A 17,589-nucleotide genomic window follows, 5' to 3' on the forward strand; every position below is an offset into this window, starting at 1 on the left:
GTAAATATTATAATGTATTAAAACTGTTGTTATGATTAATCATGAGATTATACATTTAAAAAAATACATTATTCAATTCAAGTTTATTTGTATAGCGCTTTTTACAATACAAATCATTACAAAGCAACTTTATAGAAAATTATGTTTCTACAATATTTAGTAGTAGCTTATAAGTGGTGACTGTCAGTTTGTGCGCATATGACAGGATTTTTTAGAAAAATTAATACGATGAACATTATTAACAGCAATTATTATATGATGCAGTCACACTTGTAGCAATATTTGTTAGTTCTGTTTGTTGATTAATTGATTGTTGATTATGCATTCATTATAATGCCTTAAGAACTCCCTTATAATGTATTATAAATATGGGCTTCATAGAAAGTGTTACCGGATGTTTTTGCTGAGTTTACACCATCACTCACCGCTGTGTAAGGATGCATCTTCAGACAAGTCCAAATCCAACATGAGGTCATCTTCCTCCAGGTCACATGACTCCACATTCTCCAGGTTGTTGAGAATGTCCTTAAATGTAATACGTAAAAAGAGAGTAAAGCCAGGATCTTTGCTATCTATCCTATGTGACAGCAGACCTCAGTCCAACAATTTCAGACAAGTTTTTGTAAAGAAGCAGGTTAAATTCTTTAAGACAAATGCCTTATATTTGAGAAAAAAATTCTCTACTTCGGTATGAAAAAAATATATATATATTTTTTTCATTTCCAGAGCTGCAACACAAACTATTTCAGTGTGGAATGACATAGAGCAATCACTTCAGGAAAAATAAATAAATACATTTTTGCTCAGTTTACCAGAACAAATTCATATGTGACATTTTGAACTTCCTTCCTCCCCTGAACCATCCTTACAACATAGAAACGAAAACAACAACAAATCGCTTTCAGGAATAGGGGTGCAGAAGATGCCCTTTAGCTAAAAGGAGAACAGCAAACAAATTTAAAAGATAAGGATGGGTAATTTCAGGATGAGAAATCAATGGGCAGAGTAGACTTCTCTGAAGGAGGAAGGAAGACAACTGATGCGTATTCAAGCAAGGAACAGTTCTCATATGGTGGACCTCCGTTAAATGACTTTTCCCCATGACTGGCTATCTACTCACGGCATGACAATATTTGCAAACTCAGAGGGGAACAGCATATTTCAAAAACGCAGGATAAAATGAGAACAAATGCCCCCAAGGACCAAAGTTTGTTTTATAGTCTTGGCCAGTGAAATACAGCCGTATCACTGTCTGATGATATTATGCTAAGTATTGTTAGGTTAATCACTAGCACCTGAGTAAAAGTTTTGATGTAATCAGTCTACAGACACACAGCCTATACAGTAAATAGGCCAAGTATTAAAGTGTGAGAATTAAACGGTGCAAGACAATAAAAGTGTGCAGCTCTGACAAAACTGGATTTAGCTGGTAAAAAAAAGTTTAGGAACTTCTGATATAGGTGATAGGGAGCAAATCAGAAAGTGTAAATATGTTTTCCATTGGGGTGAATTAATTCATTTTCACTTCCAATCAATATCACACTCGCAGTTGTGTACAATGGCTCTATATCACGATGCGACCTCAGGCCGCAGGTAATCATAGCCTTGCTGAGCCAGATCATACTCCTACACATGTGATATTGCTAATTTAAAGTGTTATGGAGCAGATCAACAGCCTCGACAAACAACACCATCAAGAAGAAGAGGAGATGATAACAGTGCCATGCACCAAAATAAATTCTTCACAGAAAACTTCTGTATAGACTTGTATTATTATACATGTATTATATAAATATTATAGTTTCATAATAAATCTAAAAGAGGCAATCTATATGACTTATGTGAAAATAGTATGATACTATTTTTTATTTTATTATTTTTATCCTAGTAGTAGCAAACTCATTTCAGTCTATGTGCTAAAATCGATGGCCATACAGCCATTACACTCTCTTCCTCTTGTGACATTGCTTTATTATAACGAGTGATGCCATCCATCATAATTTAAAAATTTCGGCTGTAAGAAACATGTCCTCAACAGCATCAACTATCTAGCCTTGAAACATATCACAGACTATTGACTGGACCAAGGTTTTATAATAAAGTGATGAAAAGAAAAGGGGGAGAGGCAGACATAGCAAATTCTTGCCTAACTCATCAGTAAGAACAGATGCAAGAAAAGAAAATCTGACCTTGGCAGTAGAAACTGAATAACAATGTATTTGGGAGCGATCATTATCTAGCTCTCAGAGCAGCCTCTTTTTCCTCTGCCCAAGACATAGGCATTGCTCCTGAATGAGCTTTACTGTCTGCTCCATTTTTGGCCTCTCTCTCCCATCAGACAGTAATTTGCTATTTCATGGTGCCTTTTTTCATTAAGACAACAAAAGACCATTTATTATACAGCCTCCAAGCCTTCATGGAGCTACAGTCTTTCAAACATGGCCCAGATGTGTCCAGCTCTATTCAAACATAGATACAATTGTCTAGCTCGCTGCTTACACCAAGGAAGCTCGCCTTTCAGGGCTTGCTTTTTTATTAATAAACTATTTATTTATTTGTCTCACCAACCAGTAAGATGTGATTATAACTATATGCTTCAAAATGAACACAAAAAAAGTAAAAAGTAACTATCTAATTGTAATTAAGAATTTGTATATCTAATAATCAAGCAATGAAGACAATGGGAATACGTTAAATGTGTTATTTTTCAAATTGTTCATGTAATTTTAATTTGTACATTAAGTTTTCTATCAGAAAATCTATTTAATCTTTTAGAATCCCAGCTTTTCTCGAAATACAAGAAAGGAACATGTTCAAAAGCATACATTTTGGCTGCAAAATCAACATTGTTATCAAGAACTGAAAAACTGTCTCAATATCGAAAATTTCGTATTGTAATGATTGCAATTTAAGATGATAGCTGTGTTTTGAAATATGGTAACTTGTTTCTAACTGAGCTGATGCAATGTGGTAGATTTAACCATCCCATTTGTATAATTCCTTTAGTGAACAGGATGTCACCCCAAGAGTCTTCATAACAGGCGCTTATGTGGCAGTTAAGGTTAACATGAGAAACACATCTCCTAAACCTTCCTTTTTGGATTTCTTGACATTGGTGTGCTTTTGAACAATTTCTAAAGTAGTTATACTGTTATGAGTCTGGCAGCAAAGCGGAACAAAGCAGAAAATAATACACGGCTGAAAGATTACCACAGAGAAAAGGGGAAAGGGGTTTCGAGAAGTACAACCCGAATTCCGGAAAAGTTGGGACGTTTTTTAAATTTTAATAAAATGAAAACTAAAAGACTTTCAAATCACATGAGCCAATATTTTATTCACAATAGAACATAGATAACATAGCAAATGTTTAAACTGAGAAAGTTTACAATTTTATGCACAAAATGAGCTCATTTCAATTTTGATTTCTGCTACTGGTCTCAAAATAGTTGGGACGGGGCATGTTTACCATGGTGTAGCATCTCCTTTTCTTTTCAAAACAGTTTGAAGACGTCTGGGCATTGAGGCTATGAGTTGCTGGAGTTTTGCTGTTGGAATTTGGTCCCATTCTTGCCTTATATAGATTTCCAGCTGCTGAAGAGTTCGTGGTCGTCTTTGACGTATTTTTCGTTTAATGATGCGCCAAATGTTCTCTATAGGTGAAAGATCTGGACTGCAGGCAGGCCAGGTTAGCACCCGGACACTTTTACGACGAAGCCATGCTGTTGTTATAGCTGCAGTATGTGGTTTTGCATTGTCCTGCTGAAATAAACAAGGCCTTCCCTGAAATAGACGTTGTTTGGAGGGAAGCATATGTTGCTCTAAAACCTTTATATACCTTTCAGCATTCACAGAGCCTTCCAAAACATGCAAGCTGCCCATACCGTATGCACTTATGCACCCCCATACCATCAGAGATGCTGGCTTTTGAACTGAACGCTGATAACATGCTGGAAGGTCTCCCTCCTCTTTAGCCCGGAGGACACGGCGTCCGTGATTTCCAACAAGAATGTCAAATTTGGACTCGTCTGACCATAAAACACTATTCCACTTTGAAATAATCCATTTTAAATGAGCCTTGGCCCACAGGACACGACGGCGCTTCTGGACCATGTTCACATATGGCTTCCTTTTTGCATGATAGAGCTTTAGTTGTTGCCCCCGTGGCAACTTTTTTGAGACCTGTAGCAGGCATTAAATTTTAAATGAGCTAATTAAGTGGATAAAATTGTAAACTTTCTCAGTTTAAACATTTGCTACGTTATCTATGTTCTATTGTGAATAAAATATTGGCTCATGTGATTTGAAATTCCTTTAGTTTTCATTTTATTAAAATTTAAAAAACGTCCCAACTTTTACGGAATCTGTTGTATTTACTTTATCTGTTTTGACTTTTGCACCAGACGAACAGTCAGCAAATGAATGAAGGACAGAACCTCAACTAAACAGAACCTCCCTTGGAACAAGGTCTATTGGTTTACAATTACAAGGGATTGCTATGACTGTGAGAACTCTTATTTAAAGCATTAGCTCACTTGAAAAAATTAACTGTACTTTTGTTCCAAAACTGTATAGCATTTTTATTTCTTAATTTTGAAAAATGGTAATTTTTGCTCTTGTCCATGCAGTTGGTTAGGTTCTAACAAAAGATTCTAACACTTCATGTTTCATAAAAGCACCAATGAAAGTATTATACAATTAAAATGCATTTAATTAAAGGATAATGCATTATTGCAAAGACAGGGTAAAAAAGGTCTTGTATCACCCTAAAGGTTTCAAAAACTAGTTTTGTAATTAATAATATAATTCTGCTTTTCAGAGGCAATGTGCTTTTTTGTGTTCCTGATGTCCCATGGGGTGTTCTTTTTTCTTCTTTTTTTTGATGATGATGATGATTATGATTATGTAGGTGGGCACAATGTGGTAAATGGCAGGATTGGAATTGGAGAAATCCTGTGAAACTAAGCACTAGTTCAGTGTGCATTATGACAGCTCTGCTGGGGCGGCAGCCTGTCGATATCGCCAATGGCATTTCCTGTTGTTCTTCCATGCAACAAAAAGATAGAAGTCATGGAGGTCATTCACACTGCTCTTTTCCATAAAATAGATCCTCCCTATTTGCTGTATTTAGAGGGAGTGTTACACAGTCTAAGTTCAAATGTTGCTTATTGGAACTTGTGAAATTACTGTACAATGCACAGTGCCCTTTGTTCAGCTCTATCAGGTCTCTAATGCCCCGTAAATATTGATAATCTAGCACTGTTTCAGAGGCTGGTATTTATTTAAGCCTTATTTTATGGAGTCAAAGCAACTCAACCAAAGCAACTTAAAAGATGACCTCATTTTACTAGCTAATGAACAAGCTAGAAAGACCTCACAATGGAAGAAACAGTCCAGCCCTAAAGAAATAATACCCACATAGAGTAGATGACTTAAAAATTACTTAAAGATGACTTTTCCGCCTGTAAACAGACATTCACATTTCTACCCTCTCTCTCCAATTTTAAAAGGGCTTCACGTAGATCTAAGCTGATCTAATATATGTTGATTGTATTTGGAATAAAAGCGCCCTCGGAATGTCACGACTCACCAATCAGAATCAAGTATTCCACAGAGCCACTTTTGCCGTTATACACTAAAACTTTTAAACAATGGAATAAAAGTTATTTAGTTACAACTTTTGTACTGTTGATTACAATTAAAATCCAATGCTGTAGCAAACTTGCAGATTCTTCTGGGAACAGTTATAGATTGGGTTTTGCCTTCAGAAAAGAAAAAGAAAAAGAAAGAAACGTTATCTTAATGGATTCAGTGCCATAGCGTGGACCCTCAAGTGATGCTTGGCAGGGAAAAACAACAGACGGTCCTGGAGAACTAGGGAGATGCATCAAACTTCTAAAAAACCTCAAATGACTATAGTATGTTGAAAAAGGAGCAATGAAAGCCCATATGACAAGAGTGAAAGTGAGAAGAGACCAAAAGAGAGAATAAGAAAGCAAAAGAAAAAGTTATGTATTATGTATAATCTCAGTGTCTCTCTTGCAAACAACAATATTGTAGCGATTCACTATGTTGGAAAAATGCTGCACTCTACTGGAGCACTGTCTTATCTGACCTGTTAGTTATTTTACCTTTTCAGGTTTATGGAGATCAGGTTTGCTGACTGTTAATTTGTTCCCTTTTTTTACATGTATTAATTACAACAGCAATGTTTTGACGTCCTATATGAAAATCAAAACATTTCCGGTTAATTTTCCCAGAATTAAGCTGGTTTGGACACACAGTATCTCTGACACATCACTATTAAACAAATTTGTATGACTTTAAATGTCCTGCACTCAGCATAACCCAGTCAGAGAGCAGGTGCAGACACACAGCACACTGGGTCAACTGAACTGTCTGAAGAAATACTCATAAGCAGTGGGGAGGAAATCATGCTTTCTGACTCAGCCAATCAGAGGAGGAGTGCTCATATCGGAGCGTGACAGACGTTCTGGCAGAGAGAGGAAGCAGAACAGATTTATCTCGCATGGTTGCATCCTGAGACACTTTGGTGCCTTGGTTTAATATTTGACGCAGCGTGTGTGTGCTACAGTATTTACTGTATTTGCTAATTAACTATCGTTTGACCAAGGTTTCTCCAAAATGGATTGTTTCATCAGAAATCATAAGTCTATTTTGTTGAGATTGGATATTAGGGTCACAACGAGCTGTTTACAAACACACACAAAGACAAAAGATGAAAGTTAAACAATCAGTCTTACAAAGATGTAAAAAGTACTATACAAATATAATATTTTGTATGAAAATACATATTTTACATGTATTATGAACTGAACTGAATTTAACTGAATATAGTAAATGCATTATTATTTTTGGATGGACAGAAATTCTGATTACTAAATCTACACACATTTTCAAGCCATTTGGAGACTACTGCATTGTTAATGTTATTGTTAGAATATCTAAGATAAAGGCCCCCAAAATCATTAAATAAATAGGCTTAAATATATATATATATATATATATATATATATATATATATATATATATATATATATATATATATATATATATATATATATATATATTTTTTTTTTTTTTTTTTTTTTTTTTTTTTTTTTTTTTAATCAAACATATACTGATTTGAAAGTAAAAGGTCTGCATCAGATGAAAATGCATATATGAAAGAAGTGGATACTGTCAGCTGCTTACAACACATTGGGATTTTTCATCCTAATTTACACCTTCACAGTTGCCACAACATTGAATTGTCATGAATTTGCCAGTATTTTATCACATCTGATGAAAAAACATGGCAGAGTGGTGAAGTGAAAGAGGTGACATCCAATTAATCTGTAATACGCAATGCACAGACACACAGTGTCAGTATTGTCAGGGAAAAAAAATCAGGCAAAAATTCTCTCCCCGTTTTTAAACATTCATGTTTTACGCCAGGTTTCCGCATCAATGTCATGACATCAACATGAAACCTGGCATAATGCAAACAAATATTTGACTCCTGTTGTGAAGGAGAACCAGTGAATAAAAAAACTGAATTTGGGTCTATTCCTCCATATCGTATGAAGTCTTAAGACTTAACAATAGTGCATAAAAGTCATACAAGTTCCTTTATGATATATCAATCTACAAACCCCATTCCCCATTTTATTTTATGAAAAAGATCAGCTGCAAAACATTTTTCAAAACAGTTCATTGTGTGTTCCACGAAGAAAAGAAGGCCATATGTGTTTGGAACATCACAAGGGTGAGTAAAAGAACGATTCCTTTAAGATGTTCTGTACAATAAGCTTATTAAAATGGAAGACGCACTCTTGAAGAGTGAATATTTGTGAGTTTCTGGTGCCCCCCTGTGGTCATTGAAGGTACTACAGATGCTGCACAGCACTACTTCAGCTGCCATGTTCTGCAGGTTACCAGAGAATTTTGTTTTCCACAGTCAGAGACTCTATCGGGTGCTTTTTTTGCTAATTTTGAGGGCTCAGGCCCAGATTGGCAAAGTAGTGCAATTTATACACATAGTCTCAGGTTCTTGTTCAACTCACTTACCAAGGGCCTTTTGCAGTGATTGCTCACTATGGTGTGGAAGATTCCTGGTTGTTCCAAAATTTATTTATTTAATTAAGAATTAAGGAGGCCACTGTGCTCTTGGGAATGATAGGGACTGTCAAACACTGACACGGACTGTGTCCAAACAGCATGGAACCACTGAAGCAAAAGTGAAAGCAAACCTCAATATTCACCTTGAAGACCCTGTTTCCATAAAAACTGACCACAGATTGCTTTACAAAGCCCACGTCCATGAAAGAGCTGCAGCTGCTAAAACATTCTTTTGTTGTTTGATTAGAGACAAAGACCACAGCAGGTATATGTTATCACTTCAAAAGGTAATGCACAGATCCAATATCTACAACTGTTAGTGATTATGCTCACCCATATACATTTACTGACTGGCTTGCATTGTGTGTTTTTGACTGTTAATGTCCTGTTAATGACTGTTAATGAAAGAGAACTCAAATTGGGACTTCAGTTATATGTTATATACAGCTTATATACAGTAGTTTCTGATTAAATCTGAAGAAAAGTGATAAAAATGCTGAATAACATTTTAGTCTAAATGGCAAAAATCACCATAACCACATCATTTTTCTTCATACACAATGCACATAAGTAACTAAACAAACTTGCAGCATAAACTAAGCCCAAAAGTAGGCCTATATATCATCAAACTATGACATTAAATATCCACAAGATGTCTCTGTCAGACCAGTCAATTATGTGGCAGTCATCAGATCCAAATATTATTAACAAATATTATTTAGCAAAATGAGTGATATGAATATGCATGTTATTTATCTCATCTAATATGTTTCATGTTTACACAATCTATTTTACAAAACAGAGGCATTGTTAGACTAATTTATTAATTTAGAATCCAGCTTATACATAAAAAGAAATATCATTATAGGGAGAGGCAATTAACAAGCTATCATAGATGCAAATGAGGATAAAGGCTAGCACTGCAAGCATATAAATGCCGAGTCATTCTCTCGTATGACTTTGCTGTCATCTGCCTATTTACTGATGCCATGAAGCTGACATTCTGATCGTCTGCTTCCAGGGGAAAGACAAATGAATATCAGCAGGAGCCAATTTGGAGTAATCTCAGTATTATGACGCATTATCACCAATGTACCTGCAATAACTCAAGCTGACACCCTTATCATATCCAATGCTGTGCATTTCAGGAGCTTGCAAGCAAGATTACAGAGAGTTGTCTAGAGGAGTGATTCTTTGCTGCAGGTGGGTTGCTTCAGAAGCTGTACCAGTAAGTTAAATAACAAATACTAAAAATAAAAAAGAGATATGTAACCTCAATAATCCTCTAATTATGAAGTGGTTTATGAAAGGGAAAAAAAGGTTATGTTGCTGTGGTACTTCTCTCTTATAAATCACATTTTGCATTTAAAAAAAAAAAAAAAAAAAGGTTTTGGACTCACCATGCTATTGAGATCAGAGCCAAAGCTTCCACAGAGGTGTCCAGAGCCTCCCAGTGCCTCCATTCCCTCTTCATCCCACATGTAAGTCCCTCCAGAGCTGTCTGAGGGTGATAGGTCGAAAGATGAGCCATGAGGAAAATGGCCTACAGGAGACAACGTCTCATTCTCACAGTCATCTTTACCAGCTGAAAGAAAAACAATGAGCTTGGTAAGAAAGTGATAAGAGAGATATATGTTTAATTAATCTTAGTGACAGTATTACATCATTATGCTGCCTTCTAAGGTACCTGGTTTCGGCAAAAATCTAAGGAAGCATCAAATATATGCTTTGCAGAAATGCAATGCAGCATTACATGCAGTATTGAGAAAATCCAATAAAAATATACAAAGTACATATGTGTAGTACATACTGAGAAAAGATCATCTTTTGTGAGATTTTTACAATTATTAAAATAATAATCACACTGACTAGTATTTAAGGTATAATGTAAAGTCAATCTGTCATTACTAAACCTTGGCAGGATGATCAGGGGCCAGATTCATGATATATTCTTAAAAACAAATGCAGAAAATCTGGAAAGTTGCTTTGACATGTAATGAAAATAAACTGAATCTCATTCACACCTGTGAAGCCCATCCCTGCCCAGTCAATGGTTTCGGATAAGAAGGTGTGCAGGCTGGTCACTGATGATTCCTCATTGCACTTGGTAATTAGAGCACTGTCATCTTTACATAATCCTAACTGGGCAAACCCCTCATTGAGGACAGGGAACAGCAGGGTCTCACCTCCATTCCCGAGATTATCAAAGTCATCCATGTACTCTTCATTAATATCATTGTACTCCACAGAGGAGGATGATGATAGCGTTATGTCCTCCAAGGAGGGGCCCAGACTCCCCTCAGCCTCCTTTGCTTCAACAGAATCTCTTTCAATCAATCTCTCAATCTCTTTTGGGGAAGTTTCATTACTTTCAGTGTTGCTACTTGGTTCTGAACTGTTTTCTGATATATTTGTAGTGTCTTGGACATTTTCCCTTGATTCTACTTCTTTCTGGACAGTTCCAGGGAAAACAGTACGGGGAGGTTTGGTTAGTGTTGGACGTGTAAGTCTATAACTGAGCACGGAAGGTGTTTTACCTGAAAAGCTGGGTAAAAGGGATTTCTTTACTGTGTTTGTCTGCAAAACATGACTGCTAGTAGTTGCAGAATGGCTTGGCAGTTCATATTTACTTACTTTCTCTTTGGATAATACTTTATTTGGCTGTATGAGGGATGATCTAGCCACTGGAGACTGTGCCAAAGGTCTGGGAAGGTCTTTAGCAAGCTCTGTAGCTTTGTTTAAGGAGAAGGAACGGGTAATAGGTGGGTTGGTGGACCATGCTAGCCTTTTGGAATGGGTGAAACTCTGAGAGCGTACTATGCTGTCTTTAGAGGCAGACTTGATGCGGTCATTGGACAGGGATAGTTTGCTCTGCGGGGTTCTTTGTTGGGGTACATGACCATCACCGGACCCTGAGGAGTCACAATGCCCATTACCACCACTTGCTCCATTTTGAATAGCCTTGTCATTATACAGGGGGTTCCCTGTTGAGAGGCTTTTGGGAGTAGTCATGCGGAGGAAGGTTTTGCTAGGCTGAGGTATGCTCCTGGGACAACTATTTTGTGAAGTGGGGACTGCACTTTTACATTTTATTGCAGCTGCAGGGGAAGGCTTTTTAGTCACCATCAATGGGGGCCGTGAATTTATGGTTACACTAGTCTCCTCATCCAAGCGGTCAGTGTGTTTAACTTTATTTTCAATGTCCTCTTCATCCTTTCTCCAATTTAGGGATTGCAGACGTGTCAAATTATTTTGCCTGCCTAGAGGTCGATCTTTAGACTCCGCGGAGGAAACCGGGATGACAGATCTTTGGGGAAGTTTGGTCATGGTGGTGCCAAGCTTGGGTAACCTGGAGACCATGTTGAGCTGTTTGACAGCCTTCCTTTCCATCAGCTTGGTTCACCACCATGGAGGTGAATACAGAACTGCAAAAAAAAAGAGAGAAAGAGAGGATGCAATATGAACAAAGCAATTTGCCTGCATGTTGTACACCAGAAGTGCCCAATCCTGTTCCTGGAGATCTGTCTTCCTGTAAAGGTCAGCTCTGACCCTGATCAAACACAACCAAACCAGCTAGTTAAGATCTTCAGAAGCACATGATGTGTTCGATCAGGGTTGGAACTCTGCAAGTAGATAGATCTCCAGGAACAGGATTGGGCAGTAGTGGTGCAGTGCATTGATATGCAGGGAATGTACATTTGTATTAACACAGTGATGACTGATGGGCCCTTTCATATTATTTTACTTGTACACTGAACACAATTATAAACGCAACACTTTTGTTTTGTACACAAAAGGCCTACAGTATTTCTCTAAAAAAAAAATCACAAATTCTGTCTAAATCGGTGTTAGTGAGCACTTCTCCTTTGCCGAGATAATCCATCCAATTCACAGGTGTGGCATATCAAGATGCTAATTAGACAGCATGATTATTGCACAAGTGTGCCTTAGGCAGGCCACAATAAAAGGCCATTCTAAAATGTGCAGTTTTACTATATTGGGGAGGTCCGAAAACCAGTCAGTATCTGATGTGACCACCATTTGCCTCACGCAGCGCAACATCTCCTGCAATCACGCATCTCCTTTGATTGTGGCCTGTGGAATATTGTTCCACTCCTCTTCAATGGCTGTGCGAAGTTGCGAACCCCACCACCACCATGGGCCACTCGATCCACAATGTTGACATCAGCAAACCACTCACCCACACAACGCCATAAACGCTGTCTGCCATCTGCCCTGTACAGTGAAAACCGGGATTCATCCATGAAGAGAACACCTCACCAAAGGGCCAGACACCATCGAATGTGAGCATTTTTCCACTCAAGTCGGTTACGAAGACAAACCTTTTTCGCATTATTTCAGCAAAGGAGAAGTGCTCATTAACACAGATTTCGACAAATTTGAGGACAATATTTCAGAGAAATAGACCTTTTGTGTACATAGAAAGTGTCATATCTTTGAGTTCAGTTCATGAAAAATGGAGGTAAATACAAAAGTGTTGCGTTTATAATTTTCTTTAGTGTATATTCTGTTCTACTCTGTGATTTAAAGTCACAAAAAATCTTTTACATATATTCAAATTTGATAATGTGATGATGCAAATATGGGCCAACGACATTTCAGCAAAGCATTTACTTCAAGAAGGTTTCTTAAAGAAATGTGGACCTCACACATAGCTTTATGACACAAGGAATGCGACGGCTGAAACACATGTCTTGCATACATCTGTGCGTAGTAGTTCTTGAAGCACAGACTCCAGCTGCAGTCCACTCTTTGTGAATCTCCCCCACATTTTTGAATGCGTTTTGTTTCACAATCCTCTCCAGGGTGCGGTTATCCCTATTCTTTGTACACTTTTTTTCTACCACATCTTTTCCTTCCCTTCACCTCTCTATTATTGTGCTTGGACACAGAGCTCTGTGAACAGCCATCCTCTTTTGCAATGACCTTTTGTGTCTTGCCCTCCTTGTGCAAGGTGTCAATGGTCATCTTTTGGACAACTGTCAAGTCAGCAGTCTTCCTCATGATTGTGTAGCCTACAGAACTAGACTGAGAGACCATTTAAAGGCCTCTGCAGGTGTTTTGAGTTAATTAGTTGATTATAGTGTGGCACCAGGTGTCTTCAATATTGAACCTTTTCACAATATTCTAATTTTCTGACATACTGAATTTGGGATTTTCCTTAGTTGTCAGTTATAATCATAAACATTTGAAATATATCAGTCTGTGTGTAATGAATGAATATAATATACAAGTTTCACTTTCTGAATGGAATTAGTGAAATCAACTTTTTCATGATATTCTAATTATATGACCAATTATATGAAATATTTAAGCCAATAAATAAGGAGCTTTGTGAGTTTAATGTTAAGCTTGACACTATTTGACTGGTATGGGATACATTTAAGCAGAAATACTGAGCATGTTCATCTGAAGAAAGAAAATCATATACATATGAGGGTGAAGGGTGAATACATTTTTAGGGAATTTTCATTTTTGGGTGAATTATCCTGCATTTAGCATTAGTATCTTTTTCCACTGTGATATCCCATTGGATCGAGTAATAACTTCTGCTTATTAATCAATTTGAGATCTCTTAGATGTGGTTGTATTGAACATGGCACCTGTCTACTTCATTGTAGTTGATTTTTTACTGCACAGTGTTAATTGTTGAGTTGTAGTACCAACCATGTAAGTTTGCAATGAGTTTTTTGTGAATGTTCATTTGAACAATTGTTTTTGAACCAACATTGAACTACTATTTTGGTAAAGTAACTTGTGACCGTACTAGGCTAACAATTTAATTTTTTATTTTATTTTATTTTTTTACATACACCCGTGTTCAGTTTGTGGAGCTCTCTTCTAAATAAAGACATACAAAATTCACAGAGCAATGGGGCGCCAGGCAGAAACACCTTATTCACTGTCCTCAGACTTCCCCTTGTTTGAAGGGAGCAGGCAAATTTACAGGCAAATGATATACAAGGACTTTAAAAAGTGTCTCGATATTTTTAACAAGGAGACATCATATGAGAGTTCCACCCTTCCAGGCAATACTCTGATTACGATCAGAGAGGTGAAAACCATGTGTGCACTTGGATGAAGAGTACCCTGATTCAGGGGAACAAAGCATTGTATATTCATTACGTTACAAAATTTCAAAAGCCCTGTCCATGTTAAAGATATTAACTGGAGGGATAAAGCATGACCAAGTGGAGATATTGCCGTATTGCCAAGAGTTGTGGTATACAAAGTATCTATTCAGGAGCAGGAAAGAGAAACATGCCCTGTGAATAAACGAACGAATAAACGATGTTATGTTCAAGCCTCTAAAGAATTTGTTTATAGTTGCAATGAAAACTCTGTAAAACCATTTTGGTTTTATTTGACACAATCTGACTAAACTACCAACACACAAGTAGCCAAAGAACTATAGTAAGTGACCCATCAATTTTAGTAACTTAAAGCATCCTTTAGCAGCAACAAACTCCACCAAATGTTTCCTGTAGCTGCTTATAACATTTGCACAACATTGATGATTAATTTTGGACCTTTCCTCCCTACAAAACAGTTTCACCTCATCAACAATTTTGGGTTGCACAGCCCTCTTCTGTTTTTGCAGATCATTCTTGTATTGTTTAAATTTCTCATCAAGTAATCAACAGAAAAAAATACTATGGTAATACAAAGATCTTTGGGACATACCATGATACCTTTAAAAATATCATGGTGCTTGAATTTCACAATCATTCATTACAGGATTAAAGCTATGAACTAGCAGAGTTGAGTTTTTTAGGGTTTATATATAATTTTTTTTTATTTGTGGTCAGAACTTGCCTTTACCTGTTACTCTATTAGTTAAACAAGAAAAGTACAATTTAATAATGAACGGGTTCTCATACCCATCTTATTTAACGTGTCCAATAATGCCTGAAGAGTATTTTAAAAGCAGAGCTAAACTCAATAAAAAGTTAACTTGCATATAGCACAGTGTCCTGTAAATTGTATAAGAACCAAATGGGTAATACTGCAAACTGCATCATCCGAATTTCGTTCTTGTATAATCAAACAGCCATGTAATTCACCTCAGTTTTCGATAAAGAAAAGACAAAATATTTCTCAAAACATTTCATTACAACTTATGTAAATGAAACAAGGCCTAAAATCACTATTTTCAGCTGGGTAAGACCTCTGTGGTAATGGGGCAACCTTTTTTTCTACAATCCAGGAACCATATGTGAATCCCATGAGCACTGGTAAAGTGTGCACCAGACTGAGCACCAAGATCTTCAGCACACGTTTTTAGGAGGCAAGAGAAAATATCATCCAATCCTATATATTTTTAAAGCATATCTGAACATTTATGCATTTAGCAGACACTTTTATCCAAAGCGACTTACAGTGCATTCAGGCTATAAATGTGTGTTTCCTGGGAGTTGAACCCACAACCTTTTGCACTGCTAACACAATGCTCTACCACTGAGCCACAGGAACACTAAGAACAACAACTCTCAACTTCTCAAGCATCATGCCATATCTACCTATCTGCTTGTTGAGCCCCTATTTTAGCCCAGCCCAACTCTTATTACTAAAAACCCACACCAACTCAGTTAAAAAAATATATATATATGAATGAACGAACGAATGAATGCATTATTAAATGACTCACTCATAACAACTTGTTTCGTTACTGGATGGATCAGTGTTCTTGAATATATTCAGTGACAAATAAGGTTTTTAACAATTGACAAACATTATTTGAAGTGCCAGTTACTTTCAAAAGGTGATTTGCTTTATTTTGATCGCTACCATAAAACATCAGTGTTTGTCTGAACTATAAACTTCTGTGTTTATAGCTGTGGATCATCCAGATAAAAACACAGTGATTAAAATCAAGTGTATATAAACTTCTGAACAGGGTCATTTTTATAAACTCAACTATTATTTTCTCTTGTGGACTATATGTAAATATTTGTAAAAAAATATTTTATGTGAAATATCTTATTCAGGTCAGTAATAAAAATTTAACATGCATTTTTGCTTATTTTAGTAAATACTGTTAAGTGGATGTAAAAAATGTTGTGTGCGTGTGTGTAAATTTTTTTTTTTTTTTAAGAAGTCTCTCATGCTCACCAAATTTGTGCTGATTTAATCAAAAATGCAATAGTAATATTACATTGCAAAACAGTTGTGATGCTTAATATTGTGAAAACTGTGACGCATACACCACATATATTTAATATAGAAGAAAAAAGTATCAAGAAAGACTGAAACAAGACCACATGTGACGTAAGATACTGTCAGGACAATTCCAGGAAGTTATTTCTGGTCCTGATGAGTCACTGAAAAGAGTGAAGCTGCATTGAAACCCACTGGACTGAACAATTAAAGATCTAACAGGATAGTCGATGCACCTTTTATAGCTATTTACTTACTTAAGACACACATTTGCTTCTCATCACTATTTGCATGAACTGTATGTTGTGCTAACTGAGTGAATGTGTTCGCAGTGAAACTCCCAGACACACCTATGCTTACACATGACACATGAGGTGGTGCAAAAGGATGCGAGCATGAGAAATTAAATATTGTCTGTAAAAGGCCAACAATAATAGATTAGACAAAATGACAGACACATATAGATGTGACAGATATGACTCACTGATAAATGGCAACCCACACACATCTGTATCATTTGTGATCCTAGACCACAAAACCAGTCATAAGGGGCATTTTTTTTTTTTTTTTGATTTACTGAGTTATTGGGATTTATACATCATCTGTAAGCTGAATGAATAAACTTTCCATTGATGTATGGTGTGTTATGACAAAAATGACAATATTTGGCCGAGATACAACTATTCGAAAATCTGGAATCTGAGGGTGCAAAAAAATCTAAATGCTGAGAAAATAGCCTTTAAAGTTATGCAAATGAAGTTCTTAGCGATGCATATTACTAATCAAAAATTAAGTTTTGCTATATTAACGGTAAGAAATTTACTAAATACCTCCATGGAACATGATTTTTACTTAATATCCTAATGATTTTTGGCATGAAAGAAAAATGGATAAGTTTGACACATATATATTTTTGGCTATTTCTACAAATATACCCAAAAGACTTAAGACTGGTTTTGTGGTCCAGGGTCACATTTGATAAAAATTATTACAGGCCTATCACAGTGTGAGTAACTACTCAAACTGGCTGAGAGTCTTTTCCAGCAGTGCGATATTCTAGTGTTAAAGGGGTCCTATTATGCATTTAGCAAAGTCTCAATTTTTTTTCAGGGGTCTACTAGAACAGGCAAGGTTGTTAAAAGAAACATAATTTTTCACATATTTTACATTACTACAACACCTCTCTCCCATGTGTGGCATGAACGGCTTGAATAGTGTGTGTATCAAATGAAGGCATGCCTTCTGGAATACGAAATGTGCTGTGATTGGTTAGCTTGGCCATTGTGTTTTGTG

The 17,589-nt window shown here is 36.5% G+C and overlaps 1 protein-coding gene across 3 annotated transcripts in view; it reads right to left on the bottom strand.

Moving 5' to 3' along the window:
• The window catches only part of LOC132121323 (serine-rich coiled-coil domain-containing protein 2-like), a 72,632-nt gene that overhangs the window by 33,220 nt on the left and 21,823 nt on the right, over nucleotides 1–17,589 (bottom strand). For all 3 annotated transcript variants that reach the window (XM_059530616.1, XM_059530617.1, XM_059530619.1), the window contains exons 2-4: nucleotides 10,143–11,543; nucleotides 9,519–9,703; nucleotides 426–525 (exon numbers count right to left, since the gene is read on the bottom strand). In XM_059530616.1, coding sequence (XP_059386599.1) covers nucleotides 426–525; nucleotides 9,519–9,703; nucleotides 10,143–11,508 — 1,651 coding nt within the window. In that variant the 5' untranslated portion in view covers nucleotides 11,509–11,543. The remainder of the gene's footprint in view (nucleotides 1–425; nucleotides 526–9,518; nucleotides 9,704–10,142; nucleotides 11,544–17,589) is intronic.

The sequence above is a fragment of the Carassius carassius genome, chromosome 39, assembly GCF_963082965.1.
Source record: "Carassius carassius chromosome 39, fCarCar2.1, whole genome shotgun sequence".
Lineage (NCBI taxonomy): Eukaryota > Metazoa > Chordata > Actinopteri > Cypriniformes > Cyprinidae > Carassius > Carassius carassius.